At 33.2% G+C, this 17,311-nt stretch overlaps 1 protein-coding gene across 1 annotated transcript in view; it reads right to left on the bottom strand.

Moving 5' to 3' along the window:
• Positions 1-17,311, bottom strand: part of STXBP5L (syntaxin binding protein 5L) — a 420,610-nt gene that overhangs the window by 186,922 nt on the left and 216,377 nt on the right. Inside the window, 1 exon segment of the mRNA XM_074301345.1 lies at positions 15,594-15,717. Within this exon segment, the coding sequence (XP_074157446.1) occupies positions 15,594-15,717 (124 nt within the window).

The raw sequence follows: 17,311 nt of genomic DNA, 5'->3' as shown, positions 1-17,311 counted from the left end.
TGGGCAGCTGGAGAACCTTTCAGTCTGGCCTTGGTCTTGGTCGGGGAAGTGCAGGAGTTCAGGCCAGGGAGATGGAAGATCCAATTGAATTTCTCCCCTTGGTTCTGAGAGCTTAAGCTCCTGCCACCAGTCCTTTGTCTTCTCTCCTAATGTCTCTGAATCTCTCTCAATGAGGCTTCTAGTTTATATGCCCTACACTGAGTATAAACTAATCATTATATCACTAGGAAACCATTATTTGTTGTAGGATTAAATCAATGTTAAACTAGATTTAACCATTGTCTCCTCAATTCTACTTAGTACCTTGTTTCAAGTTCTGGCCCATAACATCTTGTAGGATTAAAAAATCAATCATACTGAATCATGCTAAATTAGATAACTATTGTCTCTATCAATTTCACTGACTTAGTACCTTGTAAGAATTCTTTGTTTCAAGTTCAGAGTTCTGGCCCCATAACAGGTTATGTTTGAAAATGTATCTCATTCTGTACGTATAGGCCATCATACTTAAACAAAGAGGTGGCAAGAATACTTCTTCACCTGGAGTCATGATTGACCAGGGCACTGATCAGAGTTCTTAGGGTTTTTTTGTTTTGTTTTGTTTTATTTTTTTGCATTTATAATACTATGGTCACTGTATAAACAGTTGTCCTGGCTCTGTTCACTTTACACTTTATCAATTTTTATAAGTCTGTCTCTGGTTTAAAATCCAACCATTTCTTCATTTGTTATGGGACTGTAATATTTATTAAATTCATATGCCATACTTTATTCAGCTACTTCTCAGTTGACAAGGTACCTAATTAGTTTCCTGTTCTCTGATTTATAGGTAGCAAAATATTGATATCAGCTTTTTGTAGTAGCAAATAATTGGAAACTGAGGGAACATTCATTATTTTGAGAATGACTAAAGAAATTATAGTGTAAGAATGTCGTGGAATGCTTTTGTACTATAAGAAATGTTGATGGAGATGTTTCAGGAATGAACTGATGCAGAGGATGTTAGTAGAAGAACTTTTTTTTTTTTTAACAATAACAACAGTTATAATAACAATAGCAAATACAATGATAAAGACAAACAATTCTGAAAGAATTATAAATTTTCATCCATGATGATACCTATGATGACTACCTCCAACTGTAGAGAGTTTGTGATAAAATTTGTTACTTACCTCCTGACCATGTGGTAATAGATTCAGGATGTAGACTGAGACTTAAAAATATGGCCTGTATAGGAATTTATTTTGCTTGACTATAAATGTTTAGAACTATGGTCTTTTGTTTTTTTCGTTTGTTAGTGAGGGAGAAAGGAAGGAGGTAAAAAAAATTAAGGCAGATTTTCGTTTATTGCAAAAGATTTAAAAAAAATTTATAAGGTAATCCTTGTATAAAAAAAAAAAAAACAGGAAAGAGACACATATGGCTTCCCAATTCACCTGCCCTCTGCCAACCTTTATCACCGATAAAACTCATCACTGCTATTAGCTCAGCACTTCTATTCCAGAACTCATATTGAAGGATAAAGTCTTCATGTACCTGCTTTTGATATACTTTTTTTATCTATCTTTCTGCTAAAGGATTTATAAGATTAAACTCCATTCATTTGATCCAGTAGCTTCAGGGTCAAAAGACCTTTAGATATAGCAGGAGGTATGAAGAGCAACCAGGTTCCATGGATAGTTTCCTAAGCATCTATCACTGCTTTTAGATCCTTATTTTCACAATATATTGGGTTATAATCAGAAGAAATGTAAAAATACATTCACCAACATCTCTAAGAGAATTGCTTATATCAATAATTCAGAGGCTTCCAGCCCTTAAAATGGATCAGTTTATAAATTAAGCCTCAATACGGGAAAAATACACTAACAAAAAAGACTGAAAAAATGAGCAAGCAAAAGACGATTCATATTCTGATGGGACAAGTATATTAGGTTAAAAGAATTCCATGATAAAATTTCAGAAGAGAATAATTCTACAATAACTTTAAGTAGATCTCATAAAAGAGATAGAACTGGCCACAAGAACACTAAGACTGGATGGAATGCCTAATAAAAAATCAGACAACAAGCATTTATTAAGCACTCAAATCATACAAAGAAAAAGAAAACATAGTCCCTTCTTTGAAAAAGTTTGGATTCAAGTAGGTAATTCTCTCTTTTTCTCTGTTTCTGTCTCCACATTTTTATATGTATGTGTATATATATATATATATATATATATATATATATATATATATATATACACACAAATATATGAATACCTACATATATGTGTATATGTTACATATAAACTGACATACACATATATCACATGTTATACATATCAATTCATATAAGATAAAAACAGAGAAGATAGAAAGTAACTTTAAAAGAGAAGACACTAGTAGCTGGGAGAGAGAGAGAGAATACAACAATAAAAGCTTTTTAAAACTGTAACATTTGATCCAAATCCATAATGTATAGTTTTCCACCTAAGAGATGGAGGTTAGGAGGAAGAGCATTCTAAGCTTGGGAGTGGGGTATCATCAAATATAAAGGCATGGAGATGGGAGATGGTGTGTCATGGACGAGGAACAATAAATATATTATTATGGCTTTTTGTGGAGGGACCAATAAGCTAAAAGATTGGAAAGAATAAAAAGTGTCAGGTTGTTTATAAACACTAAGTACTAAGTTAAGGAGTTTATATAATTATTCCTAGAAATAATAAGAAACCATTGAGTATATTGAGTGGGATGGGGTGGAGTGGGGTGTATATAGCATGACCAGGACTATACTTCAGTAAATGTATTAACGATGTGAAAGATAAGCTGGAGTGGGAAAGAGATTTGATGGAGGATGAACAGTTAAAAGAGATTATAATAAAATATATATGAGGTGATGAAGGTCTAAATGAAGTTGGTAGCTATGAGAACAGAGAAAAGAGGGCATATAAAAATACTTTACAGAAAAAGATATCCTAATATTTTGCAGTGATTGTATGTGAGGTAATTGAGAGAGAGGAAGGATGATACCAAGGTTGCTTATGATTAGCACCTAGTATTCCAAAATTGAGTATGTCAAGCTTTCTAAAGCCATGTGTTTGTGATAATACACATACACACTATTGATATGCACTAAGTATCTTTGCATGAGTCATGATAGAACCAATATCTATTAGGGTCCTTGTCATGCAGGTTGAGTTTGTTTTTTCCCTAAAAAGCTGAGAAATCACTTTCAAGATTTTACTGATTCAGAAGATTAGATCTTGAGAGACTATGGCAACTTCGACATGAAAACTCCAAGCCGTGAGGGAATGGGACCCTTAAGACTTGACTGATGTCTGGCTATCATTTGAGTCAACACATTCTTCTGACCATACACATTTATGTTTAGAGAAGAAGAGAACTGTTTCCCTGAACCAGTATTCTTGATAAATATCCTTTCCAGGCTATTATTAGGTTAAACTTCGTATTGGCAGAATGTTATAGGATCTAAAATAGTTTCATCTCATTCCAATCCTTAGTGTGAACCTGAAGCACCAAGTCAGGCCTGAGTTAGAAGAAAGAAGATGAAACAGTGATCAAAAACACAGAGAAAAATCATTACTGAATACTCTAAGAAACACATACAAAAGCAATTTAGAAAAGATAATTGTTTACTTATCAAAATGGATTAATGAATAGGTTCCTATATTGCTAAGATGACAAAGCAACTATTTTATGAGACAGCAATAACTCATAAATGAATATAAATGTGTGTATCTGTATATGTGTGTGTATGTCTATATTTGTGTGAGTATGCAAGTCTATTTCACATAATGGAGGAAAAAAAAATTGAATCATCCAACAATACTCACAATGTCACAATTATGTTGTTGAACCTTTATGAGAAAAAGGCAACATCAAAAAAAAATAGAAATAATGTTTTGAATACATGGAATACTGATAGTGACATAGAGAAGACAAAGCTGCTTAATTTTTGTCAATGAATTAATAAAAAAGCACTTATTAAGTATTAATTATATATCAGGCACTGAGGATACAAGGAAAAGTAAAAGGAGTTTTTGCCTTCAGGGGTCTCATTTTCTAATGTAGGGGACAATATGTGATTAATAAGGTATATGCAAGAAATATACAAAATAGATGAAGTTAATATGTAAGGGGAAGGCATTAACAACCAGGGGGACTGGGAATGCCTTCTTTAGAATCCAGCTTCTTAAACTGTAGTTGTGATCCTAATTTGGGGTCTTGTAACTGAATGTAGGGGTCATGAAATTATGATTTATCATCAGTAAATGTTTGATTTGTATACTTATTTTATATACTTATATATATATCTGAGGTGACATAAAACTTTCTCAGGTGAAAAGTGTTGCTAGTAGAAAAAATTTAAGAAGCCCAGCTTTAGAAGGTAAGATTTGAGCTGAGTCTTAAAGAAGACAGGAAATATCCTCTCTTCTCCCAAATTATCTTGTGTGTATTTTGCAGATATTTTGTGTGTGTGTCTGTGCGTGTGCACGCGCGCGTGTGTGTGTGTGTGTGTGTGTAAGCATCTTCTCTATCTCTAGACTGGTCTAAATATCCCTATCTTTACCTCACACCTGCAGGTCTGAGTTCTAAGAGATGGATCACGTCGTGTGACTATAACCCAAACTCTCAGGATCTAAAGGGTAATTCTGGTTGTGTATATCTGTGGGTTTGGATAGAGAGAATACATTCATGCTACCCAGTAATATAATTACTGAGGTCCAAGGGTTTACGTTTTATTAATATAAAATGAGTTATCATTAATTCTTATGCATATATTTACTTAATAATATGGCAAAATAATTATAGCATCACATTTACTCATATCAATCTAATGCAGTAGTAAAAATCATAATGTATGTATCTATACATATGTATATAAAATTGTTTCTCCACTATTTTCCTTCTGGTCATCACTGCTCTTCTGGGCAAATCTACTTTTCTTCTGCTCTCAAATTAATAAAACAGTGAAAAGCCCTTTAATTCACAATCATTCTTAAGAGGGCACTAAGAGAGTGTTATGTTATAGTAACCAGCAGTTCCCTTAATCTAGAGAACTGCATAGTTCTGATTTGCTCTCTGGGGAATATAAACAAGCCAAGCCAACTTCTCCCTCAAAAGCATTCTTTGTTCAGTCAGATACAAGTTTCTTATAATCAAGTGCCAGTGGTCCTCAAACTTTTTAAATAGGGGCCAGTTCACTGTCCCTCCGACTGTTGGAGGGCCAGATTATAGTAAAAACAAAATCTCACACTGTCTCCACCCCTCAGCCCATTTGCCATAACCTGGCAGGCCACATAAACATCCTCAGCAGGCCGTAGTTTGAGAACCCCTGATTAAGTCCATCTTTCACTCTTTTCCTCCCTCTCAAACCAGTGGAGGCAGCAACACTATTAATAATAGCCAGAGTTTATATAGTACTTTAACTTTGACAAATCACTTGACATAAATTATCTCATTCTGACCTCACAACAATTCTATGAAATGTTTATTATCCCCATTTTACAGATGGGTAAAATGGAACTGAGAGAGAATATACAACTTCCTAGGATCATACAGCTAATAAGCATCTGAGGCAGAATTTGAACTCCAGTTTTCCTATCTCTAAGTTTAGCACTTATACTTGGTCACTTGGCAGTCATAGAAAATTCATCTCTCAATTAGTAAACTTTGTTTAGCTGAATACAACTCGTGGCATTCTAATACTAGGCTCCCCTGGCTTTTTAACTCCTCCTCTAGTCTTAATTTCTCTTCTCTAGGCATCTTAAATGACTCTACAGGATCAAATCAAAGCCTCTGGATACAACTCATGAAATCCACTTTTCTGCTGGGTCAGTTACAAAACCAATAGTCTTATTTAATCTTCCCAAAGTCGGCAAACTGTTATTCAATTTACTGCCATATTAAGACTTTAAAATCTCAAATGTCTCATGCAAATGGCCTGAAGCACCACAAAAACTTATAGCCTTGATCCTTTCTCTGCCCTGAAATAGATTCTCCCTATCCATTCATATTTAATAGAAAATGATGCTATCACTTATGCATTTTGTCATCTCTCTGTGTGCATAAGTTCTTTTTATTTTTCTTTCAGGAAAATACATATTCATATACAAAATAAATAATACTTCATGTAATTCATTTGTTGATTCCATTCATTATTCTTCACCTGGAAGTTCATTTTCTGCTCTTTCCAAAAACCAAAATGCTCCCATTTGAAAAGGGAGCATACAGCTTGTCTGGCTTCTTGTTAAAGTTCCTTGAAAGCAGAGACTAATTCCAGAACAGTGACATACATAGTGCATGCTAAATAAATACTTGCTAATTGATTGACAAGATGGCAGAGGTAAGGTTAGTTAAAAGTTCTTTTAAAAAACATCTGAAAATTTTTGTGAATTTCAAGATTGATATAAATCAACAGTATGACAGAGCATCTAAAAAAGTTAATAAAAGATTAGAGACAGATTAGCTATCTTCTAATAGCTGAAGGATTACCATGAAGATGTGGGATTATATTTGTTCTGCATTGCAGCAGAAGATATACTTAAGGAACAATGAATGAAAGCTTCAGACAGGTTTAGACTTGATATGATGAAAAAGATTCCTAATATTAGTGCTATTAAAAGTGGAAAAGGTTGCACTAAGAGGTACTATCTTTTTTCATGTATGAGTCTGACTAAATGTCATTGGATGTCTCTTCTAGCTCTAAAATTGCATGATTCTCTGTGCAGAAATCTTTAAGGAATGTCAAATATAGCTTTTATAAGTGAGAATTCCCACAATGTTTAAGCAGGAAGCAAAGAACAAAATCAATAAGCAACTAAAACATTTAGTTGTAAAAGTAAAATATAGAAACTGATTCATACATGAATTTCCTTGATTTAATCATTGATTGTAAATGATCATTTTTCACTCTTAATACTGACAATTTGATTTTCTTCTCTCTTTATTTTCATCATACTAGCTAATAATTTACCTATTTTTATTAGTTTTTTTAAAAAATATCAGATCCCACTTTTATTTATCAATTAAATAGGGTTTGGGTTTTTTAATTTTGTACATCTTTTTAAAAATAATTTTTGGAATTTCTAATGTAGTATTTAGTTAAAGGTTTTTTATTTGTTGCATTTTTAAAGTCATACACCCAATTCACCTTTCTGTTCTTTCTCTCTTTTATTTATAAATTTTTTCCTAAGGATTAATTGAGCCGTATCCCAAAAATTGTGGAATTTTGTAATATTACGTAATTTTTGTTGGTGAAATTGTTTGCCATTTATAAGATTTGTTCTTTTATCCAACAATTCTTTATGGTTAAATTAGTTGGTCTCTTATTAATTTTTATTAAAAAGCCTCTAATTAACTTTAGCTTTTATTTCATTGGGCTCAATAAAAGATTATTTAACATGTTTTGCTTTCCTGCACCTGTTGAGATTGTACCCCCTAATCAATGTTTTTTTGTTTTGTTTTGTTTTGTTTTTTGCAAAGGTGCCAAAATATTTTTCTAAAATTCTACTCAGGTCCTTAACTTTTTCATCTTTTTATAGGTTTAAATTGGAAAGAGGTAAATCAATGTCTCTCACTATTGGAGTTTTTTATAATGTGATAAACTTTTCTTTTATGTATTTAGATGCTATGCCATTTGGTACCTGTATATTAAGTATTGCTATGGATTCATTATCTATGGTTCCTTAAAGCCCAATTTGATTTCCCTGTTTATCTCCTTTAATCATGTTTGTATTTACTGTTGCCTTATTTGAGATCACGATCTACTGATCATGCTAATACAAAATAAATTGTGCTCCTGTTACATATTTTAACTCTTTGGGAAATTTTGTTATTGTAAATGACATTGTTGGACTCTGATTTCTAATACATTTTGTGATCCTTGTCTTTTTTCAATGACTAACTTTATTCCACTTATGTTCTTTGGTATGATTGTTAATCAAGTTATTTCCCTTCTATCATATTATACATTTCTCTCTCTGTTTCTACTTTCCCTTTTTACAAAAAGGGTGTGATAATCAATAATTGTAATCAATAATTAAAATAATCTATTTCCTTTCACAGTCCACTCTCGGAAGGTAGTTTCTTTTGCATTTGATGAATTTTTCATTGATCATATCATTTCTGCCTATCCCTCCCTATTTTCTAGTTGTGACAGATATACTTCTGAAGCAATGTCATTATATATGCATTTGAATGTGTATGTAAAGTATATTAGTGTATGTATGTCTGAATACAATCAATACTCCTTTTCATGGCTCAGAAAAAAGAATAATTCATGTTGCCAGTCAGTCATTCAATAAACCATGTGCTGAGTACTGGGGATACAAATAAAATAAAAACAAAAGCAATACCTGCCTGCAAGAAACTTACAGCTTATTGGGAGAAGACAATACACAAATGGAAGCTGAGAAGTATGGGGGATGAGGAAGACATGGTGGAAAAGTCCAAAAACTATATAACTGGAAGGAAATGGAGAAATGATTGGTTCGAGGCTTCTCCTTAAATAGAAACCTTAAAAACTGTGATTCTACCTTCTGGTCAGAGAGTCAAATTAGAGGGGCAGAGAATTTCTGAAGAGATGTGAATAACAAATAGATTCAATCTTTCAGGATGAAATTTACCTATCATGAATTTCTTGGGGAAGGAAGGCATGATGGAGAAATCCAAAGAATTCTAAAAGCAGTGGATTTATGTGTGGAGGTGATGTTCCTCTTACTGCTTTTTATTGCATGTTTAAATATTCTTTATTTGGGGCACCCTGATTACATAATATATTAAGTTTCTACCTTTTCTGCCATTGTATATGCTATTCCTTCCATCTTATTTATTCTTTTAAGATCATCAAAACAAAACAGAGCCACCTCCCTCTCCAAATTCTCTGTTATGTTTAATTTTTTTTTTTTTTTTTTTTTGGTGATAATTGTTAAAAGTTGTGTCATTGTTTCTTTGGTTCCTTCATACTTGATTTTTTTTTTTTTCTCTCTGGCAATTTGTAATTTTTTTTTCTTATTTCACTTGGAATCTCTGAATTTTTAAGTATGATACTTCTCTGAGTTTTCATTTGAGAATTTCTTTTAGAAGGTGATAATTAGATTTTTCCTATTTTCACAATTCCCTATAGGTTTAATTGATCTGGGTATTTTTTATTAGTATTTTGAAATACAGTGTCTAGGATTTTTTGGGTTGGGATGTTATGATTCTTGAATTATTTCTTCTTGGCCAAAGTCACCCAATAATTTCTTTCAAAAATATATATATTTTACATTTTGTTCTTTTCCCCCCAAGTTTTAATTTTGTTTTCAATATAGCATGTTTTATGAAATTAGTGTTTTCTGTTTGATTTATTCTAATTTTTAAGGAAGTTTTTTTGAGTAACTCTTACTACTTTCACTTCTAACATATTAATTCTACTTCCCATTCTTTCTATCATAACTCTCATTTAATCTAAAACTATATTTTGCCTCTCTTGCTTCATTTCAATTAGGAGTTCTTGGAGTCCTTTTGGATAAGCCTTCTTTTCTTTGAGAATCTATTTAGACTTTCTATGAAGTTATTCTTTTCTTCTGGTTTTACCCTTGAGCTTTTATCAGTTTATATTATTTCTGCATGATATTTTCTTCTGTTTCCTGTATCTTGAACCTCAGTTTCTGGATTAGGATTTTGCCATTGGGTAAAAGTCTGCTCCCTTCCTTATTTATGGATTGGGTGGGTGAGTCTTGTTTGTTCTTGGAAGGGATGGATACTATTAAGTCTTATTGTTTGCAAGAATCCCTAGGTCTTCTAGTGGCTTGACTTACAAATTTGTCCTTAGCCTCTTCTATTTTTGTCTCCTTCCCTTTGCATAATATCAAATCACAGCTCTGTCTCTTACTTTGACACTGAAAGGTCTAATTGTTGCTGACTGTACTGGTAGCAGGCTTCCTTCAAAATACCAGATGGTATTCTGGCCCTTTCTCTCATTGTAGATTGGGAATGAACTACTTGGGCACTGGTTTGTGGGCTTAAGAATTGGCTACCTGAGAACACCTGTTTGGTGTTGGTGGACTATCTTTTGTTATGACATTAGAGCTGGCTGCATGGGCATAATTGAATAGTCTGGCTCTCTCTACTGCTGAAACCCTAGTATATTTAATCACAGTGTTATAGGCAAAACACAGCTTGTCTTTACTTAAAGCTTTGTAGGTATCTGGAAGTCTTATTGTAACACTTTTGGTCTACATAGAGGAATTTTTAGCAATTTGTCTTTTGTTCTCTTTATCATTGTTCTTTATGATGCATTTTTAGAGTTATCATGAAGTATCTGGGTTCAGGGTTTTTATAGATGCTATCACATCACCATCTTGCGAGAAGTACCTTTAAGAAATCTTTAAAATTATTTTCATCCAACTATTATAGAACATACACAGCTATTTATTAAAGATGGCATTTTATTCTCCAGAAATCATAAAGCAATAGCTGGCTTACCCATTAGTTTTCCTTTCTTGCCCCTATCATCTCCTAATATGATGAGTATAGCACTTAATGTCACAACCAATACCCATCTTTGTGCCATAAGTAACTATAACCTGATTCTATGCCTACCATTGTTGGCAGTTCCACAGATTTCAATACATTTTTAGCATCTATTTAACCAATATTGGCATTCTCATGGAATTTCAAAAAGGAATCAACTGAATGCATTATAATCATAAAAAGGATTATCCATGCTGTGATACCCATTAACACATTAGTCTTTACTCCCATAAGAATAAAACACATTAGCATCCTATTTAACAAATTAGCTGTGTATATCTCTGACAAAGGCACTTTATCTGAAGGAAGTTCAGTATGACTTTATTATCAGTTACAGAATAGCATAAATGACATTCTTCCTCAGACAGTTTAGGAGATGTACCAAGAATAGCACTGCATTATATATATATATATATATATATATATATATATATATATATATATATATATATATACTCATAGACATAATCTATGCATTTTGTTATATTAATCAAGTTGGCACATCATTGTGAAAGATTGCCTAGAGAAGTGTGTTAACATTTTTTCCACTCCATAAAGGAATGATAATAATAGTTACATGTATAGAAGTGATTTCAAATTCCTTTTCTGTAAATAAAAGTATCACAAAAAGTTACATTCTTGCATGATTGTGGTTTATCTACTTTTAGCAATGTGTCATTGCATTCAGAATTGTGATTTAGATATTAACATCAAATTTTGAGTCACATAATATTTGGCTGTGACACAGAGAAAAAGCAATGCTAATAGCATGTGCCGTAGATCCTTGCTGTAATCCTCCATAACTTGATGACTGCACACTTGTAGATTGTAATTAGAATGATGAACAACAGTTGTCAAACCAGTTTGCAAAGGTTGCATTTTGCTTTGGTCTGTCAGAACTATAAAAACAGAGGTCTGCCTATAGTGCTGCTCAGATAACACACATAGCACCTATCACACTGAAATACTCAAAGTACTGAAAATCATAGATTTTCCTTTCATGGAAGCTCATTTTTTATAATGCTATCACTGAAGAAAAAACATCGCTCAGCAGATGAAAGTCAGCATTGCTTTTAAAAGGATTACAAAACATTTAGAATCATAGATACTAGAGCTGGGATTTCAGATCCTGTCCAGTCCATACTGAAATAAGGATCCCTTAAAATAGTCCTAACAAATGGTCATCTGGCTTCCATTTTCCACTTTGGAATAGCTTTAGTGGTATTGATAGTTGTTTTTATATTCAGTCAAAATCCACCCCTCTTATAAGTAAATAGGTTTTCTCTCTTTTATGTTCCAATCTTCAAAACACTTGTAAAGATATAATATACCACGATCCACCCACAAGTCTTATTTTTAGCACTTTTCTTAAGGTTAGCAATCCTAACACTATTCTCACTGAATTGTGCCAGATACTTAGGTTCATACTTTATACTCTATTACCTATTACCTTATATGTACACCTATATATACCTATATACCTATCTCTATGCAATGCAGTATTGCCATGGAGATGACATTCAGTGTCAATTCAACTACACTGGGAATAGTCATCTCTCAGAATCTTTGCAAGAGAGCTGAAAGGATCAGAAGCAATGGCCAGCTGAATGCTCAACTAAATGTAGATTGACTTAAATTCCTTGTGATCCAGCTCACCTCTTTATACAACTCTACCTTTTTCTTTGCATCATCTAGAACTAGAAGGGCTCTTAGATCACAATCTAATCCAACTACCTTCTTCTACACCTGAGGAAACTGCTTTTTTTTTTTTTTTTTTTAAAGGAAACAATTCTAGAAAAGTCTTGTAACTTGTCCATAGTCATTCAGGCAATGATAGATAGGATTTGAATCTAGGTCCTCTGACTCCCAAACCAATGCTCTTTTCTGACTCTCTGAGGAGTTTACCTGTTTTCAAAATTTCATTTCTGAGAACTTTTAAGGCATTCTAGGGTGACTGAACTTGTAGAAGTTCAGTTCATGATAGTATGTTTCATTGTATCTATACTTGCTTATTTTAATCCCTAAGACGTATTCTACTGAAACCTAGGCTTTATGTTGGATCATTATGTCTTTCCTCTCCTTTCCTATCACAAGTTTGAAAGGAGAGTAGTCACTTCAAATCAACATTTATACTTCAACAAACAGTTCTTCTTACTAGTAAAAATATGGTACAGAATAAGCAATGTTCCTTATTGGTTGCTCTGCCTTTTGAAAGATGAAATTATTAAAGCATGTTAGAAGTTGTATAGCTGCTTTTCTGTAACAAAGAAAGTACTTTACCTGAGTAAAGTACCTGAATCCAGATAATTGAATGTCCCTCCCATTCTATTATAGCATGCTTTTGTGTTAAATTATCTTTTTTTTTTTTGGGGGGGGGGGGAGTAGAAGGTCAAAGTACTCTGTAGTGCATGGATATAACTTGTTTTGTTTCTGCCTTTGTTAATCTTTACCCAAATCCTTCTCGCCTCTGGTTCCTCAATTGCTCATACTTGATACTATTCACTACTCATTATCCTTTTCCTTTTTATCATGACAGGCAATGTAGTAGAATGGATAAAGACTAAACTTGACATGAAAAATAACTTGGATTCCAATCTTGCTTCTTATGCATGGGGGAGTCATTTAATTGCTTAGTATCCCTAGCAACTCTCTAAAACTACAAGTAAAGAAATATTTTAAATCTACATTAGAAAGGAAGTTTCAGCACTTCTTCATAGAGATAAAATCACAGATCTTAACCAAAAAAATCCCAAACATATTCTAGTCATTAGGCTTATCTCATCAAGTCTGAGTAATAACAAGAGATCAAATTTGCCCACTTGTGTTTACTTTTTGTTACTCACATAGTATGCATTTATGTATGTATAGATAACTGAAGCCATAAATTTTATTGCTCCATCTTTTTTTTTTTTTTTTTTTTTTTTCCATTTTGGTTTACTTTAATTCCTAGATATAGCTATTGCTACTACTCTTTTGACATTATAGTTATCTCAATAATATCTACCTTGGTGGGTTATACATAGATAGTTTTATTCTTTTCCCTCCTTTTGCAGCTTTTGAATTGATTATAAGACTAGGAAAATATCTTACCATCCCTTGTTAGGATCACTTCATTACCTGCCAGAAGGAGCTTGTCATTCCTATATTTTCAGCTAAGGTCCAGAAATCCAAATCTTATTCTCAGACACCATCTTATTAACTAGCTATTCCAAGTTTCAAACTGCTTCTCTCTTTTGAACCCTTTGTTTTTAACTGACAACAATAATGAAAATACCAATTTTATCCCTAAGGTCTTCCATTTTTTGCCCAGGACTTCACAGTCTTGAATGGTATTTTGCAGAGGTTTTCCAGAAGTAAAATGTGTGCTTATCTGTAACCTCCTTGATACATGCAAGCCCCAGAATAATGGCAGATGACTCTTAATACTATCATGAGGCTTATAAATAGCTACCTCAGCCTTTCTCATTACTTTCCTCTTCTTCCTCTAATTTTAATGAAAGATCTTTTACCTGACATTACCTGTGGATCCTCTTTATTATGCACTGGAGGAAAAGTAACTATGCCTTAGTTCCCAATGGTCAGTGATCCTTCTCTCCTTTCTCCGCTTTGACCATATCCACCCTCCAAACTACTGACCAGATTGGGAACTTCTTCTCTAATTCTTTTTCTTTTTTGTTTGCACTTTGCATTATTTCCATTTTTTAAAAAAGAAACATATTATTCTTCCTGAAAACCTGGAAAGTAGAGAGACATTCCTCAAATCATTTTACCTTTTCTTCCAAATAGGAGAACCAGCCTACATATTTTTACATGTATAACAATCACCTGGCTGATGCAGAAATATAATTATATACTTTGAGAGATTCTCAAAGTATGATCCAGGAATCCTGAGATTCTCTAAGACCCTTTCTGAGAGGCCATGAGGTCAAAACTATTTTCATAATAATACTAAGATATTTTAATTTATAATATGTAACTATTAATAGATATAACAAGAGTTTTGAGGGGCCTTAATAAATTTTAAAAGAATAGTTTTTTGAAAGCCTTTGACATATTCTATGCAAGTTATAGAAAAATTCTGTTCCACAGAGCTTCTGGAAATTCTCTTATTTTTTTCTAGTAGCTACCCTACACAATTTCTCTTTTGTATATAAATTTTAGCTTACTAATGCCTTTCCTAAAAGCTGATATGGCCCAAATGGAGAAGTAAAATTAATGTCAAAATATATATTTCACATGTGGGTTCTCAGTGTAGTTGTACAATGCATACATAGAACCAAGAAGTTAGATAAATTATAAATAACTGCCCACACAAGCATCAAAGTAATGGCTAGAGCATATATAGGTATAACAAAGCTTCTGAAATGTAACATTACTGGGTAGGATTCATATTGGTATTAATGAGGTTTCATTGAATTAATCAAGTCTTGTGAATGTTTTTTTCACTATCTGCTCACTAATTTTCTGTGGTCTACTCTGTAGTACATGCTACATATTATTAGATATTTCATTAAAAGAGATAACTTGTTCTTACTCATGGGAGATGGTAATTAAAATGCATTTAATAAACTTCACAAGATGCAATAGGGCCTATCTGAAGAACATTACATAAAGATAGCAAAGAATGAGAGAAAACAGAACAAAGGAGGAGTTAGGTCAATAGCAGCAGAGCCACAAGATATTTCTGAAAAGATTTAAGACCAGATCGTTCTACCATCTTTAGACACTATCACTAAGTACAGCTTCAGTGGGTGTGTGTGCATGGTTTTAGTCAGCACTAACAGTGATTCCTAGAGAGGTCAGCCACTCAACTATCAACCTCTCCAGTCACTGTATGTAGAGGCAGTAAGTTCATTTGGTGTGGGAAAAGAGGGAAGGGGATGAAGGAAGGCTGGAAAAAATGATCTTGACACTTGGGAGTAATCCTTGAATCTTTAGAAATGAAGGAGGGGAAAGTAAGCTACTTGTAAAATGTCACTTCCTTAACCTAAATACTAACACCACTTCTTTTCATTCCACCTTAAGCAGTGAATATCAACATTTATTCCTTTTGAAAGCATCATCTTACCATGTGGAATTGTGGTCTGGAAGGGACGGCTTGGACTTTTCAGGTTCCACAGAGTCAAGCTGCCATCTGAATGGCTGCACATGAACTGTTTGCCCTCATGATGCCAATCAATTGAATGAATAGCCTAATGAAATAACAGTTAAGAGTAAACAAACAGGTTACATAGGCAAATTATCCTGAGGGGGAAAAAATTGTACAAAGTATGTAAAAATATGTACGTGGATTTCTAACCCTGAGGTCTAAGGCCAGATTATCAGAAATCTTAAGGAATAAGTCTTTTACATGTTTATGAAGAAATGGGATAGTCAATTTTCCTTTTCTATAAGAATAGCAGTTTTTCTTTATAATTTTTGGAGGCAACTTGCTATAATGAAAAGAATCCTGGATTTGGAAACACAAGAAACCTCACTTTGAATCTCACCACTAATACTTGTCCTTTATGACCATGAGCAAATAACTCAACTTTTTTTAACTTAATGAAGTTGAGGGACTTGTAGGTATCATCCAGTTCTATATTGTGCCTCAGTTTCCCTAAATTGTCCTGCCTCAGTTTCCCAAAATTGTTCTGCCTCAGTTCCTTGAATTGTTTTGCCTCAGTCCTCCTGGTTGCAAACCCTCTTCCTAACCATTAGGACTAAGATAATTAGGGCTGGGAGCCTTGACCTCTAGCATTCCATAGGTAGATAAGTTACTTAGAGATATGCTTACATATCTCTTATTCCAGACTTTCTGTCTCTAGTGACTATCCTCTTCACTTTCAATTTATCAGAATTTATGGCTCTACCCTGACCCTGTCAGAACCAGATTGATGGTCCGTTCCTGGAAATTCTCGTGCTCAGTCATGTTCAGGCCCCACCCCTTGCCTTTGCCTCCCCTGATCTCTGGAGCCATATAAAAATCATTGGGATCTCATATTTGATGCTGAATTCTCTGAGATGAAAGTCCAATTTAGCCCTGGGGGACAAATGGATTCTGATCTGTCCCCAAAAAAATCTCTCCCTCTCAGAAACTCAAGTAAAATATTAAAAACTCTCTAATTTCTATCTTGCCTCAGTTTCTCTAGCATTACACTATGAGCTAATGAACCTTATTTATAAAATGGGAATAAAATCTGTATTTCCTACTTTATAGGTTTGTTGTAAGGGTCAAAAGGGATAATATCTATATAGTTACTTGTATAAATTAACTGCATAAACATCAGCTTATACTGTATTATAAAAGACTATTGTATTTTGTGGAGCATGGAGGGCAATACAACTTATTTCATTTGTAAAGCAAATTTAAAAGTTTGAAAAACTAGAGGGAGAAGCATGATTTGGCTATTATACCATATAAGAAAACATATTCATCAATAAATACTTATGGAATTTCAGTTCCTATTGCATCAAATTGAGTTAAAAACAATTCTTGCCTTCTAGGAACTTAAAATTCTAGTTACTGATTGACAGAGCAGACAAAAAAAACTGGCTAATGAGAAAATGATAAGACAACATATAGAATTCTGTGAATTCTTATACAGGATGTCTTAAAAGACTTAAAGCTTTAATAGCTTAAAATTGTACTAACTTTTAGATCATTGGGCATAGGAGTACCTCTTCTATATTTAATTCAGCTAGCTATTCAGCAACTTCATCTGTTTGGAATGCTGATGAGAATTAGGAATTAAATAAAAATGGATTCTAAGGTGCCAAAACATTTGTCAAAAAATACATGTGATA

This window comes from Sminthopsis crassicaudata, chromosome 3 (genome assembly GCF_048593235.1).
Source record: "Sminthopsis crassicaudata isolate SCR6 chromosome 3, ASM4859323v1, whole genome shotgun sequence".
NCBI classification, from domain to species: Eukaryota; Metazoa; Chordata; class Mammalia; order Dasyuromorphia; family Dasyuridae; genus Sminthopsis; species Sminthopsis crassicaudata.
Note: the sequence above shows the minus strand (reverse complement) of the source record. Positions and strands in the feature narration are given on the sequence as shown.